This window comes from Gadus morhua, chromosome 16 (assembly GCF_902167405.1).
Source record: "Gadus morhua chromosome 16, gadMor3.0, whole genome shotgun sequence".
NCBI lineage: Eukaryota > Metazoa > Chordata > Actinopteri > Gadiformes > Gadidae > Gadus > Gadus morhua.
Window position 1 is genome coordinate 19,950,192 of NC_044063.1, and position 25,048 is coordinate 19,975,239.

The following is a 25,048-nucleotide window of genomic DNA, read 5'->3' on the forward strand; positions in this document are numbered from 1 at the left end:
CTCGTTCACGGACCTTGGTTGAATGTAGACCTACTAGTCCACATTCCCATAAAAAAATACACCTTCTGTGATTAACCATATTAATCAAGTTGTCTTGGAGGTAGTCTGCGTGTAATCGCTTTAAAAACAACATATATTTGAATGGCTTTGTCTCCATCTAGTGGTGAAACGGTGTCAGTTGTTCAGGCTTTTTATTTTTGCGTTTACCATGTTTTTTTTTTAATGTTGTGAGATTAAACCAGACGTCCTCTGTTACAGGCCTTTAGGTCTGTACGGTACCTTTGGTTGAACTGTCTACAATCCTGAGTAAAATAGGTATTTGGAATACAGTTTGTGCGCATCGTTTAAAGGCCAAGGCACCCGTAAAGCAACACCTTATCCTCCACTGGTCTCTGAATATTACAATATGAGCTGCAGCAGATCCCACACTGTCGCTGTGTTCTCTATCCCGCATCCGCCGTTACTACTGTTGCTTTAAGAGCCGTGAACCTCAACCTGCTGAAACTGCAGCAGACACACACACACACACCGAGTTGGAGAGCGTTAAGGGACCACCCGTGGACAATTCATTTGTGGGGTGCGTTTCATGAATAGATAATCAAGTATGATTCATAATGATGATGATGATAATAATGGTGATGATGATATCGACTGTGTTTACGGTCATGTGAGGACAGGACACTGCTTTCTGCTGACAGGGTGCAATTGAAGCTACGCACTTGGTGGTGGGTGTGAGAGGGTCTCTCCGGGAAGAGGACAGAACAGAGATGCCGCACTGTGCGTGAGCGAGGATGCTGACGGCGGTCCCCCCCTGTAAGTAGACTTCTCTGATCACTGCGGCATCTTTGTCTGTGGCGAATTTGCACGCCCTGCGAGGCTTTGACTTTGTTATATTGTGTATGACCCTTGATATCGTGTCTCATCATCAGCAATGTTGATGCGAAGCTCAGTGTATTGCAGCCTGCCGATTTGTCCTCAGCTGACGGTCTTATGAAAAGTAATTGGTTTAGTAAGCGTTAGAGGACTTGGTGACTTGATTGTGCTGTTGTATGATGTGCATTGCTAAAAGTCCTTGACTTTAACATGATGATGTCATTCTACTTGGTAGTGTAAAGTTGGCCTATCTGGATCAGATGAGTGCGCACACATAGGCTCTCATGTTACATAGGCCCATATAGAGAACACAATGAAACATACAATAACATGGCAATGGAAACCTATTGAACGGCATGGCTTAATATTCAACATACACTTTTTTTGTGACAATTATATTTGATAACAAAGAAAACCATCCCTCAGTAAAGTTCACACAATTCATCTTTCTTCAATACAGGTTAAAATGGTTAGAGCTGCAGATAACTGCTGGAAAAAAAACCTGAATTAGCCTTTTGAGTATACGGCTAAAATATTAGTTTTGCAGCGATATTTCTAGAAATGTTGTAGATTTTGAAGGACGAAGCTGATTTGCGCAATGGGTTGCCTATGAGACTTCTCAACATGCGTCCAATCGTATTATGGGTTCTAGGACTACAAGTCCCAGAGTTCATAGCCTCGCATCGTCCACCCAACCAGTGAGCGAGGAGCCCCTCTCTCTATCTCGCAGTGTAGTTCATAGTGACATAGACCGTTGCCTTATCGAATTAATACAATAAGCCAATAAAGTCACTCTTTCTCTCAAAAACGTGAACGACCACAATAATAGCGAGGCTAATCTAATACGCTCAACGTGTAGGAGGACCGTGTTGGTGTGCCGGGTCGGCTATCTGCTGGATACAAGGGATAACACTCTTAAAGAGGCTGAACAAAACAAGAGGAATGAAGCCAAGCAGCGTATTAACGCAGTAGTTATGGCTCGACCGGTGCTGCGCAGTAGACACTCCAACGCTTGTTGTTTACCCTTTTCATCCATTCCCAGGACAGCACCAGCAGTGTTTGAATGAAACGTGACGACTCTTTGATTCGCCACAGTGGTTCTCTGGGTGGAGTTGGCCTGCGCTCGGTGCAGGACAGAAGCGGTCCAATGACGCGGTACCCGGGGACATAGAGAAGAGTTAAGACATGGCCTGCTGTCCGGACCCCTGGTGAGTTAGGACTTGTGATCCACGGTGACTCAACGGAAGCATCATAAGCAAAGTAAAACGCTTGGTCGGTCTAACCGTGAACGGTAAACAGTTCTCCATCCATCCGGACACCTGCTGTATGCGGGTAATGCTATTGCAATGTTGATGCTAGTAGGCTAGGTCGTGGAAAAAAAAAAAAAAGTTTAATAAGGCTATATTTCTATAGCATGTCTATAATATGTCTATAGCATGCCAGCACAACAGTTTTCCGTTTTGCGAACTGTATTCACTATGTAGGCCTATATGGTTCTTCGTAGATCCACACCTACCATGCAGTGGTGGAGCCTTTTGGGGCGGTGGACTGCCTAAAGTTATTACTCTTCAACTCTAACGGTCTTGACAAAGTATCTGAGGCATAAAGGGTGTTCCTGGAAGTAGAAGCAGATACAGCCATTGAAAGAGATGGATACTATGGCAATCAATTGTTGTGTTGGAGGTAGATGCTTAATTAAAAAACTAAAATATATAGCCCAATACATAAACATGTATTGGGCTATATACATGGTTATATAGCCTATATATGCAACTAATACGCCTAAGGTGCATTCTTAAAACTGCATCCAAACCTAACCCAAAATATATAATGTAAGCAATACTGGTGATGTACTTCATTTGACTGTTCATTTATATAAATCAAGGTAAATGGTATAAGCAATATTCATTCATTACTATGTGATCTAGCTTTTTTTCTTCTATTTGATCTAGTGTATCATTTTGCAGACTTTTTCATCCAAAGCGACGTGCTGTGAATTGAGATACAAGTCTTTAAGCTTGCTAGGTATTTGCTCAAGAATCCCTCCAGATATGTCATGGACATAGCGGATAGAACCCAGTAGCTTTAGATACCATTTATCTCAAAATTCTTAAGGGAGGTTTTTTTTGCGCGTGTGTGTGTTCCCAGGTGGCCCAGGGTGACAGTGCGTCATGAGTACATGGGATGCAGGTCCTACTGCCTGTCCCACTCCACATCTGTGGGAGATGTGAAGCAACGCCTCTATGAGGAGACCGACCTGCCTGTCACAGAGCAGCGGCTGGTTCACAACGGAAGAGCGGTAAGAAGCAGGAATTGGGTGTACTAAAGTGTCATTTAACCCCCCTATCAGCTTGAATTAAAAGTACATTTAAAAAAGGCGTTTTGGGCCGGGAGATCTTACGACGCAAGGCAACCCTGTGATACTTTTGTTTTTTAAGCTAGAGCTGTCATTGTGTATGAACGTTATAATGAGCGATATAAGATATGGTGTGCCTATAAATGTGCCACACCGTTATAGGTGTTATAGGATACTCCTAAGTGTGTGAGAAGCTTAACCCTCTCGGACACAGGACATCAAAATCCACAGCTGCCCGGACGGAGCTCCACACGTTTACACACACCTTGCGACCGGTGTCTCTAGTACGTTGTAAAGTCGAAGTGTCTTTTCAGAGACTCTGCACAAAAAAGGACACAACTGAAGTTCAGAGCAGAGGACAACATTAACAAACTTGTCGTCAGATACAAGTAAATAAAAAACATAACCGTCTCCCCCTTGCAATGCATTTCATTGAAATGTATTAAACATCATTGTAATCCCTGTCTTTGGGACAAATCAGATTCCAACTTCTGGGGGAAAAAATCATTCCTACTGAGTTTATTAGCGTCTATTTTTAGACAGTTTAAGTTCCTAGTTCCATAGTTTTTGTCTTCTACTATTATCCTCCATAATGTGCTCTTTGGTTCATCGCTTGGTCACGTGTATGTATTGGGATAGCTTAACTTGGCTAAACTATACTGCACTGACGTCATGCCATAGCTCCATTTCTCCACCGCAATTTCTAGGTTTTAGAATTCAATAGTGTAGACTGAAGGAATTGTATCCCAAGCTAAATGCCGCATTATGGGTTGTTGTTTTCATTTTGTGGCAAGATATTTAAATGGATCTCATGACACGGATTGTTGAATATCTTTAGTGTCCCATTCCACTCCCTTCATTACGGTTAATTCAATATTGAAGGAAATGTTGGGAACGAGACACCATGTTTGACTCTTTATCGGTCTGTGGGTATATGCTGTCTATGTCTACTTAACTATCGATCGAAAAAAGATTTCCACTGTATGTTTTGCTGTCAAGCTGTTCAGGAAACCAAACAATGTCTGTTTATTGTCACAATTTAATCTGCTGGCCGAGGCAAAAAACAGACCTTAATTATGTTTTAAGAACTTATAATGAGGAACTTCCAAAGAGGAATAATGCTACATGAAGCGATACTTGTTGAAAAATGACATGTTTGGTTTTCTATTTTGGGCTTATAACGGCAATACAAGTATTATACAATTAAATCCAGCCTTTGCTTCATCTGCTTGACTGTGCTTAAAACTTGTTCTCAAGTTTTTTCTCCGTCAGAGCCATAGAGTGGATCTGTGGTTGCCTAGGCTGTCTATTTTGTGGTTGTTTATGTTATGGCCCTGATAGGACATGGACTGATCTCCGTCTCTCTGGGCTAGGCTGAAGGACACGAACAGGTGGCCCCTGCGGGCCGTAAGCCCTTCGTAACTCATGTTTGTAAAATTAGCAGCACACCACGCCTACACATTGCTTCTGAATGATCCTCTAAGCTCACAGGAACATAGCAGCAGACCTAGACCCCGGGGGAAAAATACCCACTGCAACAGCCAGCCTTGTGATTCACCCGCTTAAAAAAGACCAGGACACAAGGACAGCCCAGCCACTGTGCTGTCCTTTTTTCGAAATACAGGGAGAGAATCATGTTCTAGATGAACCACAAACCACCGCATTGATGTCTGTGTGTTGCAGTGAATCCCATAGAAATGTTATTTAAGAATGGAAGTGCACTTCAAATGCAGGGTGGCAGCGTGCCAGCATCTGTACTTAGCCCCGCAACGCGATGCTTTAGTGGACCCTGGACTGCAGTAACGAGCTGATCTGTTCCCCTTGTGTTTCAAACACATTCCTCACTGTACAGAACAACAGCTGAGTCGCAGCATGCTCTTAAGATATCTTAAATGCTTAATATCTTAATGGGGAAAAGGTCATATTGATTTATCACTGACAGATTGCATAACGCAATCTTTTACAAATTACAAATGCTCACCTCACAATCAGTATACATTTGAATCGCAGACGTAACCCAAAACACAAAAGATTTAAAGTGTCAAACATGTGTATAACATATGGGATCTGCATATGTCAATCAGTTCTGCAGATAGGCGAATGCATATCAAGTTCCACTGATGGTTAAACTAATGTTCAATCGAATCAAATTAAAGTTATAAAATCTGTTTTGCCCAAATTATTGAATGCCATGTGGGCATTCATTTGAAAAGCATGACAATCATTATGATGATGAGAGGAACTTTTGTGCATGGGCCATTCTGCCAGCCAGCGCGTTCACTTGGCAGAAGTGCTGAGCGCAGAGGGTGACAGTGCAGATGAGAGGCTTTAATTTCTGAGAGCCAAAAACAAAAACAACAACAGCAGCAGCAGCAAGGCCCGGTGCTGGTGCAGTCTAATGATGCTACTGTATCGACCCTATAAGAGAAACTTAACGTTATGTATCATTGTGTCTACATTTTATGTTAGTTTGGTTTGCTTGGATGGTGTGTGTGTGTGTGTTTGTGCGAATTATGATGTGTTATATTTATTATTAGGGTCAATCCACTTTGGCAGCATATAAACAGTGATCTTATAGGTCAGTAGGAGGCCGGTACGGTTTCTGCTTGCACCATGAATCAACCAGATGTAGCCTCCTTTGGCGTTGCATCCATCTCCACCTCTTTGTTCTCCTCAGACTCAATTAACGTTTGGAGGAATTCTGAGTCCAGTTAGATAAGTTGGTCCTATTGGCCAGATTTGTAGGGCAGGAGCCATTGGGCCACTACAAATTGATGAGGGGTTGGAAGAGGCAATTTTACTAACTTCCTCAAAAGCTTACATCCAGAAAGATGTAGAAGGCATTGTTTTTGGTCTCTATGTTCCTCCTGTTCAGAGTCCAGAAGAGCCTGATACAGTGGATCGTCCACTGAGAGCATGGGCTCCCATATACTGTATTCTGATCCTCCAGAGTTGGTGCCGCATTATCCACGAAACTAGATATGTCAGTGGAGTACTTAGAGTCAAACAGAAAGCTTTAACATAGGTGGAGAGATTTTTAGATATTTCATAACTTCAGCAGAAAAAAGCTTATCTTCTGAAATGTAATGTGTTGGATACTTCAATATGCCAATCTTCTAAAAATTTCATGCAATATTTCTGTTGCAAAGATAGGACAAATTTTAATTTCAGCAAAAACAAAAAGGCAAGCCTTTCTCCAAGTCAGGTGACTGAAAGGTGAGGGCTCCCCTCCTTAAAAATAAATCAGGAAATAGATATAGGACGTTATGTTAGCAAACTCTATTCATAAAACATCCAATCCCCCAAGTATGTAATTGTATATATGATGTGATAAAAGATGCCATCTGTAAACAGGTTTACCCCTCTCCCTCTCTCTTCCCTCTCCTTCTCCTCTTTTTTGGTCTCATCTCTTGTTATAGTTGGATGATGGTATCCAGATTGGGACCCTTCTGCTACCTGGGAGTCCAGAAGTTTCCGTCACGCTAGAAGGAATGGGTCTGAAGGGAGGAGGTCCGTACCACACTCGGAACGTCGTCCTGCTCAGAAAGATGACTTGCTGCAGAGCGATGCCTAACCTGCTAAGCTTGCTCTCTCTACAGGGAGGTTTGGCCAGACAACACCCCCACTGGTGGAATTCTTGAAAGACATCCTGAGAAGGTATCCAGAAGGTGGACAGATTCTTAAAGTGAGTATGAAGCACTAAATCATTTTTGAGTTAATCGTTTTGGAAATGATGTAGATTAACCAATTATTATATTGTTGTTATTTTTCTAAACACTAAGTCAAATGAAAACCTTAAACAACAAGCACATGGTGTTCAACTCTGACCAGCTGTTTTGGTTGGAATTAATTTTCCTAGAGCAAAGGTCTATTTGTTCACATCTTGCATACAATGGTTTGTTAACACGTATAATTATAACAATATCCTTACCTACCAGATTAGCAGAGCCTACCACAGAAGACACATCATCAGTTCACCAAATCCATTGCTACCATTTCAGCATGGTATGAACTGCCTGGTGTGAAGCTGTTCTTTGAATTCCTTAGGAATTGATTCAGAATGCAGAGGATGCTGGAGCAACAGAGGTCAAGTTCATGTTTGATGAGACAGAGTATGGAGTGGAATCACTGTGGTCACCTGATATGGCTCAATATCAAGGTATGCTATCAGTGTCATATAATGACAAATGCATTTAAAAAATATGTATATTTTCAGAATGTGGCTTGTACTTACACTTTTATATTAATTGCAGGCCCAGCTTTGTATGTGTACAACGATGCAGTGTTTACGGGAGAAGATTGGAACGGAATTCAGGAGATTGCCAGAAGCAGGAAGAGAGAAGATCCATTGAAAGTAGGCCGATTTGGCATTGGCTTCAACTCCGTCTACCATATTACAGGTGAGAGTTGTACAGTCATGTAAATGTATGATCCAATGTTCATTCACATGCCTTCTTCTCAGTTAGTTTCCAATATCAACCTGTAGCAACTGAAGATTAACCAATTTCATACCTGGCATTGGTTATGATTAGATTATGCCATATTAATTAATACAGACAATAATTCAGATGGAAAATGTACGGAAGGTCATGGTATGGTACTATGGTATTGTTTTATATTTTCTCTCAATCTTTCAGATGTTCCCAGTATCTTCAGTAGCGAACAGATCGGCATGTTGGACCCACACCAGACCCTGTTCGGAGTGCATGAGTCAGGCCAGTGCTGGAATCTAAAGACAGACATTAAAGAGGTGACCGAACTCGCTGACCAATTTGCACCTTACTTTGGAATATTCGGGAGCTCTGAGAAAGCCATCAAGGACGGCAGCTTTCCCGGAACACTCTTCCGCTTCCCGCTTCGCATGAAACCCTCGCAGCTCAGCAGTAACATCTACAACAAAGAGAAGATCCTTGAGCTCTTTGATTCCTTCAAAGCCGACGCAGACACCGTGCTGCTCTTCCTCAAGAGTGTCCAGAAGGTGTCTCTACACATCCGCGAGTCAGACGGCACGGAGCGAATGCTATTTCAGGTCACCGCCAAGGAGAATGCGGATGATAAGTCAGAGAAGCCAAACTCCTTGAAGACGCTGGGCCAGGCCATAGACTGCTACAGCAATGGGATGCCCAGCTCCACCATCACGTGTGCCACGTACCAGCTGAACATTGAAACGCAGGACGAGATGGTCAAGGAGACCCAGAGGACCACCTGGCTGGTCTGTAACGGGGTCGGGGGACGAGGGATGTCCACGGAGCTGGACTCTCTGGCAGAAGACCTGAAGTTCATCCCTGCCGTCGGCATCGCGCTGCCTCTGACCGTAATCAAGGAAGAGGAAGGGGCCTCCTCCGGTTTCGAAGGGCGAGCCTTCTGCTTCCTCCCTCTGCCCCCCGGGGAGGAGAGCGTGACCGGCCTGCCGGTGCACGTCAGCGGCTTCTTCGGCCTCACGGACAACCGTCGGAGCATCAAGTGGCGCGAGGTGGACCAGTGGAGGGACCCGGCAGCCCTGTGGAACGAGCTGCTCATCGTGAACATCATTCCCAGGGCTTACTTCACGCTCATCATGGAAGTCATTAGAAGGGTACAGATAAAGAAAGACCAAGACTTTCCCCTCTCCCCTAAAGAGACGTACCTAGCCTGGCCGGATCCCCACCGAGTCAAGGCCCGCTGGAAGCCCATCCTCCAGCCTTTGCTCCAGGAGCTGCTGCAGCAGCAGGTCATCTACTCCCTGAGTCAGAGCTGGATACGGGCAGACGAGGTTGTCTTCTCGGAGCTGGACTCAGGAAACAACGTCTCGGACGCGGTGATCAGCTACCTTCAGAGCACGGGAATGCAGGTGGCCGCGGTGCCCGCTGCCATCGATGCAGTGTTGGCTACACATGTGTCTCGTCCCAGCGAGGTGAGGAAGGTGAGCCCTCACTTGGTGAGGCAGGTGATCCGGAAGTCCAAACACAAAGGCCCAGCCCAGGAGAAGCTACTGCTTCTGGAGTTTGTGCTGAGTGACAGTTGCTACGGGGACCTCATTGGGCTGGAGCTACTCCCACTACAAGATGAGACGTTTGTGATGTTTTCCTCCTCCATCAGTGAAAAGGATGCAGTTTATGTTGCATCTGATGACTACCCCAGGTACACAAGTTATTACATATTGTGTCAAATTAATTGAATAAAAAATTATCTACATTTAGGGATACATTCTTGGTTAATATATTCTGTACCAGACTGAATTTATGTAATTTAAACAAAAGAAAATATATTGCCTCAAATAAGAAATTAAATGGTCAAGAAAAACAAACAGATCCTATCTGTTCTTGATATCATCTGATGGGGCTAAAACTGTATTTTGAGAATAGCATTGTTTAAGAAATGTTATTGTTTGTATGTAAGGAACATAACATGTAATATATTTGGTTATGTAATTTATATCTTAAAATTATTGCATATGTTTTTTGTTCTTTATTTTCAGAGCTCTGTTTCCAGGACTGGACAACCGATTTATCTTGGCGAGCATTAGTCCCTCAGTAATGGACAGTCTGAAGAACGCAGCCAAAAGTAGAGGTAATGTTAAATATATCGCATCTCTATCATAATAACATAGGTCTCCTCGATAATGTGGATCCAAAGGGACTTCAGACCAAACAAGAAAACAAATAAATCCTCTAAAACCCTTCATTTTTAAAACCACACTCCACTTGACTCTCCTGCAGTGAGCCAAAACAAGTTAAATCTCTCTGTAAAAGTAAATAAGTTTGAGATGGTGAAGGCACACGGTAGATCAGCTGGCAAATCATGGGCCCATTCAGGCCCTCACTCATCTGTAATAATGCCAAAGAGGCTATACTGCCAGAGACAAAGGGACAAAATATGCGGAAATTAAACATTTATCTGGAGGTTTTGAGCTGCACCTAGTGTGTATCGACTTACTTAATAATATAAAGATGGAACATTAATAATATACGCTGTTAGTTAAAGTATACTCGACATATTCACTGATAGCATACGTAAATCATTACCAATTCTTCATTCAGATAATAAAATTTGGTTAATTTATAGTTATATTATCTTTATTAATAAAGTGCCAAAATACTAAAATAATGTTATTTGAATTACAGTGTCACAATATCTTTGGGGGTGTACTGGTAGGTATTCCAAGGTGTAAAGTGTCTAAAGAAAAAACAATGCAGTGTTTTAAAAATGGACACAATGGCAATCACATAAAGAACAAAACAAACTGATTGGAGAAGCAAAGAAAATCTATTCTTAATTGTAACTTTTACTTACAACCGTAGTTTGACATGAAGGAACTCAGCATTCTTACCTCATTTTGATTTTCAAATTCAATGGAACAAGAAAACTGCATTGTTTTTTTGGTCTAAATGTCCTGTTTTCATGTTTGTTTTCATACGTAAAAGAAAACCTTGGATTTTTTAACCTGAAACCTATTTTCTGATCTTTTTGGGTTGAAGCGACAAATGAGGACCAATTTTTTTGGAAATTGGTGAAGTATTGAGCGAGAATACTGCAAAAGTAATCTATGAAAATGGGCAGCAATATCGTCCTATGGGCAGTAGTGCCTGTCAATGTTCATCCTCTAAAATCGATTGTTTTTGCCACTGGCAGACAGATTATTTTCTATCATTATGGAAAGGATCCTGACAAAGAAATACACGTATTCCTTAACCTTGATCTTGATCATGGTTTGTTTGTTATTGTGTCCCACCGTGTCTCACAAATTGAGTTGCTGCACTACGGAAAGCATGGTTTAGTTTTTTGTAAAAGATTTGTGTGAAGGAGAGTTTAAATTGTATTGACAATAGGGAAATACCCTGCAACAACGAGGTTTCAGAGTGAGACCACTTGAGCGAGATTTGTTTGGACGCATAAGAAACAGACTGGGTTCAAGCAAAAGTTCAAGAAAAATATAATTTCTCTATAGGGATCCTCACATAATGATATAATATAATCTTTCAGTGACAAAAACAAGCACTTTTAAAAGACGTAGAGATTTCAAGGCATATCGTTTTCGAGTAAAATGCCTGCAGTGTTGTCGGTCAGACCAATCTCAAAAGAAATGTGTCCCTTGGACCCAAAATGATCGGAAAATAGGCTCCAGGTTGAAGAGTCTTAAGTTTTCATTTGATGTTCTTTAATAGCATTAGCATTAAAACAAAAATTACACTAACTTTTCAATAAATCTTTGAGTCAAATCAGTGTTGTTGTCAATGTCAAAGCATCCAAGCTAACACCAGGTTTTCTCTAACATCCAGGCAACCTTCTAACATAGGTCTTCACCAAATAGATGGAGTGTTAACAGCCCCAGTGTGACAATATTAACAACAAGCCTAACAGCATTCGTATGAGACGTGTATAATAACTGTTTTGTGTGTGCTACAATAATAGAGTTAAGAATCTGGCTGAGAGAGATTGTATTATTTAAAAAAAACATTTGTTTTATTTTTTAACAGGAAGAGCCTGCACTCAGGTAGCAGTGCTGACTCCTGAAAGATCGGCTCGACTCCTTAAGGAGATCCTGTCAAGAACATGGCCGACCAGAGACTTTGCGGTTAACTGGGAACCAGCTAACCCAGAGAAGAAGCATCCTTCGTTTTCTTGGCTAAAACTGGTTTGGAAGCATCTGTACATTCATTTTTCTGATGACCTAAGCATGTTTGAAGACATGCCTTTGATTCCAAATGTGCCACTGGAGGAAAGCAATGATAATGTGGAGCTCCTGCGACTGAAAATCCCATCCCCCATTATCCTCACAGATGAGGAGGGGGCCCTGCATTCTGAAAGCCTTCTTGAAATCATGAAAAAGCTTGGGGCAGTTGTGGTAAAAAAGATGGACCCATGCTTGCAACACCCCCTCCTAAAGAATTACATCCATCCATCAAAACCCAGTTACCTGCTTCAAATTATGGATAGATCTTCAATGAAGCGAGTGGCAAACCAAGTTTCTTCCTTCTCAGTCAAGGAAAAGGTTGCGCTTAGAGAATTTCTGGCAGGGCTTGCTGATATCACTGAGAAGGAAAGGTGCATGCTTATTGAACTGAGCATTTTTGAGAAGGTTGGGCCCTGCTCAGATAAAGGCACCCCGACATTTACATCACTGAGAGGAGCCAGGGCTTTACACCACACCGCCAAGTACCCACCAGATGTGAAGCTATCACTAAATGTTGTGAGCTGCAATGACGAGGCATCCATGCGCCTTGTCAAGATGGCCAAAATAGAGCAAGTGAAAACAAGTGATTTCTTCAGACTTGTTATTCAAGATATCGAGAAGGGAGTCTACTCTAAGGATGAAATTACTAAAATCATGCTCTGGGCACTTAAACATCTTTCCTTTCTTAAAAATGAAAACTCCTCTGTGATTGGATGGCTCTCAAATCTAAAATTCATGCATTCTTCTCTGGGAAAACCTATCTCGGCCACAGACCTCTTTGATCCTGAATTAGAGATTCTACAGAATCTGTTCTACATGGAGGAAAAAAGCAGGTTTCCCACAAGTACCTTCACAACCTCACCTGATATCCTCCATTCACTCCGACAGCTGGGACTGAAAAATGAAGTGCAGCTTACTGAAAAAGATGTTGTCCAAGTGGCAAAGAAGATAGAGGAGCTACAGGGAGGCAAAGAACCTGAGTGGGACTCTGTTGTGAAAAAAGCCCAAACCCTTCTGCAAATACTTAATAGACAAACTAAGTTGGTTAAGTCTACAGAAGCACAGACTACATTGCTGAAGCTAAAATGGGTTCCGGTCTGCAAAGAAAGACCACTGAATTACCCCAAATCTCTTGCTTGGATGGGAGACACAAGTCATATTGGACGTCTATCTGAAATGTGTGACATATCACATGCAGTTCTTGTGGGATCTTCAGTAGCACATGTTGAGCGCACATCTGCAGGTATGAAGAAAGCACTGAAGCTATGCATAGAACCTCAGGTCGACCAAGTCCTACAACATCTACAAGCTGTGAATGACTGGCATCAATCGCAAGCGTTCACAACAGAGGATTGGTATCAGTTCCAACAGATCCTGTTTGAGATCTACGGCTTCATGCAAGCTCACCTTGAGGATGCGAGAGAAGCAATGAAATCATTGCCTTTTGATTGGGTGTGGACAGGAAAAACCTTCTCATCACCTGGCCATACAGTCCTAAAGCCAATCCCTGACCTGGATTTGCAGCCTTACCTGTACTCATTACCAAAGACCATAAGGAAGTTTCACAAACTCTTCAAGTTCTGTGGCTCAGTTGAAGAGGTTGTGCCAAGCAATGTGTTTGAGGTCATCCGCACGGTCCAACAAAGGTGCCAAGAAGAGATGACCAAAGGAGAAAGCAAACATGATCTTTTGCTTTTAATAAACATTTTGAGGTGGCTGTACAGCAATCAGATACCGGTCAGCATCGACATGCATGTGCCAATTCTTTGTTACAAGGACCCAAGTAAACTGGCCATGAAGCCCATTCATGAATGCACCTACTGTGACATCAAAGTGGATGATTTGAATGACTTACTTGAAGATGCATCAGAGCCTATCATATTAGTGCATGATGACATTCCCATGAAGACGGCAGAGTGGTTAAAAGTACCATGTCTGAGCACAAGGTTGATCAATCCAGAGAACCTTGGCTTTGAGCAATCAGGTCAGCGTGAACCCCTTACGGTGCGAATAAAAAACATACTTGAGGAATACCCATCTGTAGCAGACATTTTCAAAGAGCTTCTCCAGAATGCTGATGACGCAAATGCAACAGAATGCAGTTTCCTGATTGACATGCGAAAGAACACTGACATCCGAGAGAACCTGTTGGACCCAGGTATGATCGCTTGCCACGGGCCCTCCTTGTGGTCCTTCAACAATTCTGTGTTCTCTGATACGGATTTCCTCAACATAACGAGGTTGGGTGGCTCAATGAAAAGATGTGAAGCAGATAAAGTGGGCAAATTTGGGTTGGGTTTCAATTCAGTATATCACATTACTGATATCCCCATCATCATGAGCAGAGAATTCATGATCATGTTTGATCCAAATATCAACCACATCAGCAAGCACATTACAGATAAGTCAAATCCTGGGATCAAAATCAATTGGAGTAAACAACAGAAAAGGTTGAGAAAATTCCCAAACCAATTCAAGCCATTCATCAATGTATTCAACTGTCAACTTCCACTGGCGCAGGAATCTCCATACAAATACGAAGGGACACTCTTTAGGCTCCCATTCAGGACAGAGCAGGAAGCTTCAGGAAGTGAAATCAGCACCATGTACTACAACACCACAGACATCTATTCACTTGTTGATGAGTTCAGCATATGCGGCCACCGTCTCATTTTGTTCACTCAGCATGTTGGAACAATGGTATTGAAATACCTGAAATACGAAGAGCCAAACCCTGCTTTGGCCCAAGATGTGGTCTGCATCAACAAAAGTGTGTGGTCATGCAAAGCCTCATATGGACCTCTGAGCATCTTGAAATCTGCTGCAAAAGTGATGAAGAAGGTAGCAGCCACCAACAGGGTCCCTGCCGATGTTCCCAAATCCGGGTGCATCATACGCATCATGGTGGAGGAGTTTCACAATGTCTTCAAGCGCATTGTAGATCTCCAGTCCCCGCTCTTCAGAGGCTCTGAGGAAGATCCAAACCAGTACTTTGAGATGGCTGCCAAAGGAATCCAAACCAGAAGACTCACAGATGAAATGCCCCAAAAGGCAGTGGACGTCACCAATTGGCTCATTTGTTCATGCATGGATTCAACTGAAGCACTGAAGTTTTCCCTGGGAGAGAGTGGGAAAAGACTCGGACTCGTTCCTTGCGGAGGGGTGGCTGTGCTACTTTCCGAGGAGGAGAATCGGAAATGGAAAGTCAAGATTCACGCAAACCCTGTGGGGGAGGTGTTTTGCTACCTACCCCTGAGGATCAAGACCGGCCTACCAGTCCACATCAATGGTTGCTTTGCTGTGACTTCGAACCGCAAAGAGATCTGGAAGACAGACACTAAAGGCCATTGGAATGCTGTGTTCATGAGGCATGTGATTGTCCAGGCATACTTAGCATCACTCAGTATGCTACGGTCGATGGCAGAAAGCGGAGAACTGCTTGACTACAATTACTATGCAACGTGGCCTGATCCAAGTCTTGTGCATGATGACTTCACCCTAATCAGTCAGGGGGTCTACCAGGAAATCGCCAAAGGAGGTGAGAGTGATCTTGCAAGGATGTTTTCCGATGGAAAAAACTGGGTGTCGATTCAATACGTCAGGTTCCTTGATGACACATTACTTTGCAGACCAGAAATTGGACCAGCTGCATTCAAGATCTTCTTCAAATACCTCAAAATGAGTGGCTCCCAAAACCTCTGTGCGGTTGAATTGCCCGATTGGGTGAAGGAGGGTTTTGATGATGCAGGGTGCAAAGGAAAGTTGATGGAAAACACCCTCACAGAGAAGCAGTTCTTCCCTGAGGTATTTTTTCCGAATATCCAAGACATTGAAAAGGAGCTCAGAGATCCACTAATGCAATATGTACTGAATGAAAAACTGGATGAGTTTGCAGCCATTCTCAAAGTCACTCCATGCATTCCGTGCTCTGATGACTCCGAACAGTTAGTTTTGCCTTCAAGGCTCATCCACCCAGAGGGAAGGGTTGCTAAACTTTACAATAAAAGTGATGGAAGGTTTCCTGGAGGAACTTCAAATGACTACCTGAACCCAGTGTGTTTAGTTAAGCTAGTGCAACTGGGCATGGTGAAGGATGATCTCTCATGGGAAGACTTGGTTGAACGTGCAGAGTCTGTGACTGATCTCAACGAAAATGACCATGTTGCTGCATGCTTCCGAAGCAGTATACTCCTGAGTCTCATAGATGAGAAGATGAAGATGAAAGACCCAAGAGCAGCTGAACTTTCAGAAAAGCTTCAGGGCATAACATTCCTTCCATTCCTTTCAAGACCTGCAGGGTTTTCACTACCATGGCATGGGAATAACTTCTCCTCAACAACTATGTTCTGTGCTAGAGATCTCTTCACTACTGAACATCAGGACACAGTATGTCTCATGAAGCCAATCCTTAATGAAAGCTCGCCATCTTTCAAAGGATGTGGCCCAATCTCCTTGGCTGTGAAAGACTTTCTTGGATTGATCAGAAAGCCCACCGTGGCCCTAGTTGTCAGTCAACTGAAAGAACTATCAAAGTCATTTGATGGTGTCACTCTGTATCAGGAAAACATAACCAATGCCTGTTACAAGTACCTACACGAGGAGATGCTACAGGAGGAAAATTCAAAGGAGCAAATAGTGGAGGATCTCAAAACATTCAATTCCATTCTGGTGGAGAACACATATGTTAATCCTTCCAAAGTTGCCTTCTCTCTGAATTTTGATGCAGCTCCATATCTGTATCAGCTTCCAAACAAGTACAGGAACAGCTGTCGTGAACTCTTTGAAAATGTTGGCGTTCATTCAAACTTCACAGTTGAGGACTTCTCTGCCGTCCTTGAACTAGTAAGGCAAGAATGTGGACGAAGGGCACTCAGTGAGGAAAACTTTCAGCTCTCTCGCAGAATCATTAGTGAAGGAATTTGGAGTTGGATCCGTGACAAAAGCCAAGAATTCTGCCAAACTAATTACAGCCAGATTCTTCTACCTGACTCTAATCTGACACTACAGACATCCAAATCCCTGTGCTATAACGACTGTCCATGGATTAAAGTCAGGGACACCACTGTGAAGTACTGTCATGGAGATATTCCGAGAGAAGTCGCTGTGAAATTAGGAGCAGTTCCCAAACGTCACAAGGCGTTGGAGAGGTATGCCTCTAATGTTTGTTTCACTGCACTTGGGAGTGAGTTTGGACAGAAAGAGAAGCTTACAACCAGGATTAAAAGTATACTCAATGCTTATCCATCAGAGAAGGAAATGCTCAAAGAACTTTTGCAAAATGCAGATGATGCAAAAGCAACTGAGATTTACTTCATCTTTGATCCAAGAACCCACCCAACAGATAGAATCTTTGACGACAAGTGGGTGCCAATGCAAGGCCCATCACTCTGTGTATTCAACAATCAACCTTTCACAGAGGATGATGTCAGAGGTATACAGAACCTTGGAAGAGGAACAAAAGAGGCCAATCCAGGTAAAACTGGACAGTATGGAATAGGATTCAATTCTGTCTATCATATCACAGACTGCCCCTCCTTCATCTCAAACAATGATATTCTCTGTATCTTTGATCCACATGCACAATTTGCACCTGGAGCAACATCTGCAAGTCCTGGAAGAATGTTCAGGGATTTGGACTCCGACTTCAGATCTCAATTTTCAGACGTCCTTGGTCTTTACCTTGGAGACCATTTTAAGTTGGAACGCAGCACAATGTTCCGCTTCCCCATACGCTCAAAAGAGATGGCAAAGTCATCTGAGATCAGCTCTGTTCCTGCGTCTGACAGAATGGTGCAAAACCTTTTGGACAAACTGAAAAGCGACGGTGCCGAGCTTCTGATGTTTCTGAACCACATGGAGAAAATATCGATCTGTGAAATCCAAAATTCAACGGGTGACCTCAAAGTTTTATACTCAGTTGCAGCTAAAATAACAGACGGCGATCGCCTAAAACGCAAACAGTTTCATGCCTCTGTCGTTGACAGTGTGACAAAAAAGAAGCCTCTTCCTGCTATTCCAGTACAACAGATCACCTACACAATGGATATAGAGGACACTGAAGGGAATTTGACAACATGGATGATCTGCAATCGCTCTGGGTTCCCAAACATGGAAAAGGTCTCAAAAAGTGTCATCTCAGCCCACAAAAATGAAGACGTAACACTATTTCCCCGTGGAGGTGTAGCTGCATGTGTGAGCCACAACTACAAAAAACCCCACAGAGCTTTCTGCTTTCTACCGCTCTCACTAGAGACTGGATTACCGTTTCACGTCAATGGCCATTTTGCGTTAGACTCTGCGAGAAGAAACCTATGGAGAGATGACAATGGAGTAGGAGTAAGAAGTGACTGGAACTGCAACCTGATGACATCCCTGATTGCACCTGCCTTTGTGGAACTGTTGGTCCAGCTAAAGCGCAGATACTTCCCAGGTCCTGACCCCACCATGACTGTCATTCAAGCAACACCAATTCATGTTGTAAAAGAAACATTGCGCAAATTCATGTACTTCTTTCCTGTCAACAGAGTAGACATACAGCCAGATTGGTATTGTTTGGTCAAAGCACTCTACAACTGCATTCATGCTGACCTGAAACGTCTGCTTCCTGTGGTCAGAACCCCACATATGGACAATTCTGATATGCACTCAGTGATTTACATCTCATGGGTAAACATGTCCATTGCAAACAAAGGCAGGGCCTATTTTGACAACTTGCTCCAGGATGAGCTTCACCACATGAAAACTACAGAGTACAACATCTCTACAAGGAAATCTGTTGCTGAAAATGTGTATCGACTGAAGACATTACTCCTAGACATTGGCTTTCACCTGGTCCACAGTTGTGATGAGACTTCAGATCTTTACCTTTGTTTGGAAGATGCAGGAATTCCAGTGAGTTATGTGACTCCAGAGGATGTCCGGAACTTTCTCCACACATTCTCATCGCCAGACTCATCGTGCCAAATTGGGAAACTCCCATGTCGACTCCAGCAGTCCAACTACAAGCTTTTCCACAGTTTAAAACTTCTTGTGGACTACTGCTTCAAAGAGATAGAGGTGGACGGAATCCAAATCCAGGGATTGCCTCTTTTGTTAACTATGGACAACATGCTTCAGGTGTTTGACTCCAAGAGACCAAAGTTCTTGACAGGACATCATGAGCTGATTTCATCAAGGAAAGAAATGTTCATGAACACATTGTACATCAAGTATAGTGACCTCTTGTTGAAAGCTGGTGTGGCAAAGCCCTTTGATATCAGTAGTTTGTGTGACCTACTCTGCTCTGTACTTCCAAGAGAGTATCGCACACGGATCCCTGTGAAGTGGAGAGATGGATTTGCAAGTGAATCTTGGCTAAAAAGTGCATGGCACTTCATTAGTGAAAACATTGCTGTTAAGGAGGAACAGGCTGATAGCAAACCTAGTTTCGACAATGTTCTTGAAATACTAAAAGACTGGGCACTGTTGCCTGGCATCAAATTCATGGCAAGAGACAAACTTGTCATTCCAGAGCACGATGTGCTATTGCCCCTGAGTTTGATAAATGTCGCCATTTTTCCACATGGCCAAAATGACAAAGCCTTTCATACATTAATGAAAGGAGGCTGCATTCAGCTTGCAGTGAACAAAATCTGTGTCAAAGAGAACCCAATGATGCCTTTTCTGGCAAAGCACACAGCAAGCATTGATAACCCACCAAGCATTCTAAAAGCTGTAGAATACATGATTCAGACGTCAGCATTCAAACCGGCCAGCCTGAATGACAAGGACTTTGAGGCTCTTCTGTTGTATTTTAATTGCAACCTGGCTAACCTCACACCGGAGGATGTACAAAGCCTTAAACTCCTTCCATGTTTCAAATCAGTCAGTGGGAGACACATAAGCATCGCAAACTATGGGTCTTGCTATGTTTTAGGAAAAAACATACCAACCGCAGACATGGATAAATGGGCTCACACAACAGCATGCGCCTTTCTTGCAGACAATCCACAATTGAAGGAGCTGTACAGTTTCCTTGGATGTATCCCAATTGATGATCTGGAGGTTTACCTCAAACATCTCCTGCCGAAGTTTGAAAGTCTTACATATGAGGCAAAAATCGAACACATTGTTTATTTGAAGGAGAGACTCATGTCAATGGAGGAATCATGTGGAATCAAAGATCAGCTTTATGACAAGCTAGAGGGACTTGCTTTCATCTATGACTACACAAACAGACTCAAGACCACCAAAACATTTTATGACAAGACGATCCACGTGTTTGAAGTAATGCTCCCTACCAAGTCGTTCATCCCTAACGACTTCTTCAGGAAGGTTGAGCAAATAACAAAGCCCAAAAATGTGACAACATTTGTCACATCATGGATCACATTTCTCAGAAACATAGGACTCAAGCATGTTGTTTCTCAGCAACAAGTTCTCCAGTTTGCAAAAGAAGTCAGCATCAAAGCACAAACAGAAAATTGGACCAAAGAGAAGGTGCAAGTCATTGTCGATGCTCTCCTGAATCACATTTTCAACGACAGGACAGATCTGTTTGCTGGTTCTTTCCTCAAAGAGCTGTCGATGATTCAGTTTTTGTGTTCTGAAAGAGCTCCTGCAGAACTTATTTTTCTTCATTCACAATACCAAGACATGAGTGGCATGCTTCCTCTGATTCGATTCAGTGGATCTCAATTGAATCCCAAATTCAAACAAACGGATGTTATCCATTTGCTCTGGACATCTTGTCCAATTCTACCAGAAAAGGCCACACCATCAAGCATAAAGGACCAGGATGGCAGCACACTCACTGGACAAGAACAACTTGACCAAGTACTTACCATGTTAAATGTGAACTTGGATCCACCATTGGACAAGGTCATATGCAACTGCAAGAACATCTGCAACATTTCCAATCCAGATGATGACATGGTGAAAACAAGGAACAAAGTTTTACGGTCCACCTATGAATTTCTAAGCGGTGACAAGCGAGACTTCCGATACCAGCTTCGTGGGGTGTCGTTTGTTATGGTTGAAGATGGTTGGAAACTACTGAAACCTGAGGAGGTTGTCATCAATCTGGACAATGAATCTGACTTCAAGCCCTACTTATACAAACTACCATTAGAGCTTGGCACCTTTCATCAGCTGTTCAAGCTTCTGGGCACAGAAGATATTGTATCAACCAAACAGTATGTTGAAGTATTGTGCCGCATTCATAGAAATTCTGAGGGCAAGCAGCTTGATCCCAATGAGATGAGAACTGTGAAAAGGGCTGTCTCTGGACTGTTCAAAACTCTCCAAAATGATCCAGTGGAAATTCGCAAGGATCTGGACAGTCTCAAAGACATTACTTTTTATCTGCCAAGCCATGACGGCAGACTAGCAAAATCAAATAGTTTAGTATTTGATGATGCTCCACACTACAAGAGCAGAATCCAGGGTAATGTTGGTGTTCAAATGCTCGTAGATATGAGCCAATGCTATCTAGGCAAAGATCATTCTTTCCATACAAAGCTGATCATGCTACTCCCGCAGAAGTTGAGGCCTAGACTTCTAAGCAGCATCCTCGAAGAGCAATTAGACGAAGATTCTCCTAAAATGTGCCAATTTGGAGCCCTCTGTTCTCTCCAAGGTCGCCTACAGCTATTACTGTCCTCAGAGCAGTTCATTACGGGACTCATCAGAATCATGAAACATGAGAACGACAATACATTCCTTGTGAATGAGGAAAAAGCCATACGCCTCTGTAAAGCACTTTGCGAGGGACTGAAGGTCTCGTGTTTTGAGAAACTCCAAACAACATTACGAGTCAAAGGATGCAGCCCCATTCCACACAGCCGCAGTGAAACGCTCGCATTTCTGAAGAGATACGGGACATCTGTCATCCACCTCTATATCCAACACTCAGACAGTAAGGACATCAATTTTCTCTTGGCATTGGCCATGACACTGAAATCAGCCACAGACAATTTGATATCCGACACGTCTTATCTGATCGCAATGCTAGGTTGCAACGACATTTATAGAATCACAGAGAAGTTGGATAATCTTGGTGTAAAGTATGATTCAACAGAACCCTCCAAACTGGAGCTGCCCCTCCCTGGAACACCCATACCAGCTGAGATACATCACATACTCCTGATGGACCCCATGAATGTGTTTTATCCAGGGGAGTATGTAGGGTACTTGGTAGACTCCGAGGGGGGAGACATCTATGGGTCCTACCAGCCAACATACACGTATGCCATCATTGTTCAAGAAGTGGAAAAGGGTGAAGATGATAGCTCGAAATGTTTCCAGATTGACATTGGCTATAGCGAGTACAAAGTTGTGAGTTCCCTCGACTTGTACAAATTCTCCAGACACGATGACAGTTCTCAGGTAAAAGACAGCGGTGCTCCGTCAACTCCAACAAGCCCAAGTCGATCAGCGAGTCCCCGAATGACACCACCTCTGTTTCCTGGAAAGGAAAATCAGAGACCCAGTGCGCAAAAGCATTCCCCTAAAAAGATCAAGATTCACACGTTGCCTGAAATTCTGAAAGAAGTGACCTTAGTAGTGGAGCAAGCTTGGAAGCTTCCGGAGACGGAAAGGAAGAAAATGATAAGACGATTGTATCTCAAGTGGCATCCAGACAAAAACGCAGAGAATCTTGACATCGCCACAGAGGTGTTCAAGCACTTACAGAGCGAGATCACCAGGATGGAAAAGCAATCTTTAAGTGATCAGCAAAACACAGAAAGGACCTCCAGGAGGCCCTTCTCTACCTCGTCTACACGCTTCCAGTCAGAAAAGTTCTCGTTCCAAAGATTCTACACCTCATGGAACCAGGAGGCAGGCAGCCATAAGTCAGAGAGGCAACAATTCAGAGATCATTATCCAACCAGCTTCGCAGGTTCATCGCATTCAAATCGCTTCTTTGTGCCCCCAACATTCAAGTCAGTCGGAAACCCTGTAGAAGCCCGCAGGTGGCTGAGGCAAGCAAGGGCAAACTTTTCCGCAGCCAGGAATGACCTTCATAAGAACGCCAATGAGTGGGTGTGCTTCAAATGCTACCTGGCTACAAAACTAGCACTGATAGCAGCTGACTATGCGGTTAGAGGAAAGTCAGACAAAGATGTGAAACCAACCTCTCTGGCACAGAAGGTGGAAGAGTACAACCCCAACTTAACTGGTCTTACCAACGATGTTCAAATCCTTGAGGGATATGGTGTAGACAGTCTCAGAACCCGCTATCCCGACCTGCTGCCCTTCCCACAGATTCCCAACGACAGATTCACCTCGGAGGTAGCAATGAGAGTGATGGAGTGCACTGCACGGATTATCATTAAACTTGAAACTTTTGTCCAGCAAAAAATATAAAGTGGGCGCTATACCGCTGTTAAAAATACAGGGATGGAAAGTTATGGAGGCATTATGCATTTAACCTCTCGTAAAGGGTAGATCAGAGATTGTGTACAATACAGAGTACCTTCTTTATTTTGAGGCAAATTCAAGTATCCCAGCTGGCAGCTTAAGATACATATGCAGTGGCTGAACGGCGATAAGGTTGGGGCCTATGCACAATGTATAAATGTATGGCTGCTGAAATCATATGAAGAAGCCGTCTCATGTTATGTGTTGCTGTAGTCTGTGAATTTATAAACCTGCAATCTGCAAATGCTGTACATATACCTGTGCTGAGCAATATATTTGTTTACCAAAGTCCCAATGTCGGATATCTTTGATCTCAGTTTGAGGGCATTTTGCTGCTTTTTTTGTACTTTAGTTTTTATAAAAGTATATTTTACCTCCCAGATGACCCTTGACTCTATTTACGGTTGTAAAAAGAAAATGCGACAAAGCTATTGCTTCTCTATAAAGATCAAGAATTGCCACTATAAGGGTTAGGATCGTGTAAATGTCAAAACACTTGTTTGTATATTTACCTTTTAATTATTTAATATTTTGATGGTTGATTTCCTATCATCACTGTAAACATTGTAAATGTTTTCTGTAACATAGCCTACTGCTTGTTAATTGACAAAGCACTTTTACTAGCCCTGTTTAGCATTTGTATCACCCTGGCAACCAGCGAGAATTCAACTGCAAAAAGTTGCCTTTTCATCAAGTCCAAATTGTTTGTTATGTTAGAGGATCATATATTGAGCTGTATTTATAATACATGTATTATTTCATCCATGGTCGAAGAACTGTTCTCCCCCAAGGATGCCATTGTGTTATTATGTTTTCCCCCATAGTTTAGAGAAGTCAGAGAGAAGTCAGATTTTGTATTAGCGACCCCCAGTAAATACCAATTGTGTGGCCAGAAAAAAAACATAGAATAGCTGTACAACAGCTGAATATTACGATACATGCACGTAAGATTGAAATTTCCACTGGTGCAATGACTTTTGGGTACATTCATTGGTTTAGTTTTGCCAACACATAATAATTTTCTCGTATATTTCTGTTGTCGGGCCTTTAATGACTTCAATCCTCATGAAATTGTAAAATTAATTTTTTACTGTTTTACTATTGATGTTTTTCAAGGCTACAAAAACCTGTGGCAACTCAAATCATTTCTGAAAATGCTGTGCTTGTGGTCTCAATAAATACAACTACTCTGATGTGAATGAACTCTCAAGGAAGTATCCTTGAAGACCCGTTAAACTAAAATAAGCAATGGAAAACATTGTATGTCATTTGCTGATTTACACTGTGCCATAATTAATAAATCCTCCTTCATTCAACTGTCTCAGTGATCTCTCAGGGTGAGGGAAACCGAGAAAAGTTACCTTTTACACAAGACTAAAAAATAGTTGCAAAGTGGGGGAGCTTATGGTTCTTGAAACAAAAAAAAAAATGTATCCCTAAGAATATTTTATTTTTCCAGCGAATTAATTAATGACATAACATACAATCTGCAATGGAATAATGAGGCCATTATTGTAACTACCTATGTATTAACACGCTAATGACCAATTTCTATCTGGATTTAAATGGAGGGGCACGGTTGGCTAATTCCACATGGTGGCGTCGTGTTACACTTAAGTGAGCTTTCCCTCAGATATGCAGTTGATATGTAGTTGATATGTAGTTTAAAGTGTAATTTCGGTGAAAATTTAACCCAGGGTCTTTTTCGGCATGAATCCAATAAAATATGCCCTTCAGACACTTCTTTTTATTAATAATCGAGAATA

At 42.6% G+C, this 25,048-nt stretch overlaps 1 protein-coding gene across 2 annotated transcripts; it reads left to right on the forward strand.

Annotated features, from left to right (window-relative positions):
• The first annotated feature begins 509 nt into the window (after positions 1–509).
• sacs (sacsin molecular chaperone) lies at positions 510–24,598 on the forward strand. Of its 2 annotated transcripts, XM_030381339.1 has the most exons (12): positions 510–577; positions 699–813; positions 1,969–2,081; positions 3,022–3,172; positions 6,649–6,739; positions 6,829–6,914; positions 7,277–7,388; positions 7,483–7,629; positions 7,867–9,349; positions 9,687–9,778; positions 10,333–10,359; positions 11,686–24,598. In XM_030381339.1, the coding sequence occupies exons 3-12, from the start codon at positions 2,059–2,061 to the stop codon at positions 23,226–23,228; spliced, it is 13,755 nt and encodes a 4,584-aa protein (XP_030237199.1). In that variant the 5' UTR covers positions 510–577; positions 699–813; positions 1,969–2,058; the 3' UTR covers positions 23,229–24,598. The 2 variants fall into 2 exon arrangements, with proteins under 2 accessions (XP_030237199.1, XP_030237200.1); XM_030381340.1 differs by lacking the exon at positions 10,333–10,359.
• Positions 24,599–25,048: the final 450 nt, after the last annotated feature.

Excerpts from the sequence above, each read along its gene's own strand:
- sacs (XM_030381339.1), top strand. The coding sequence starts at position 2,059 with ATGGCCTGCTGTCCGGACCCCTG. Across the intron at positions 2,082-3,021 it reads GCCTGCTGTCCGGACCCCTG|GTGGCCCAGGGTGACAGTGC; the intron begins GTGAGTTAGGAC and ends GTGTGTTCCCAG. Across the intron at positions 7,389-7,482 it reads TGATATGGCTCAATATCAAG|GCCCAGCTTTGTATGTGTAC; the intron begins GTATGCTATCAG and ends TATTAATTGCAG.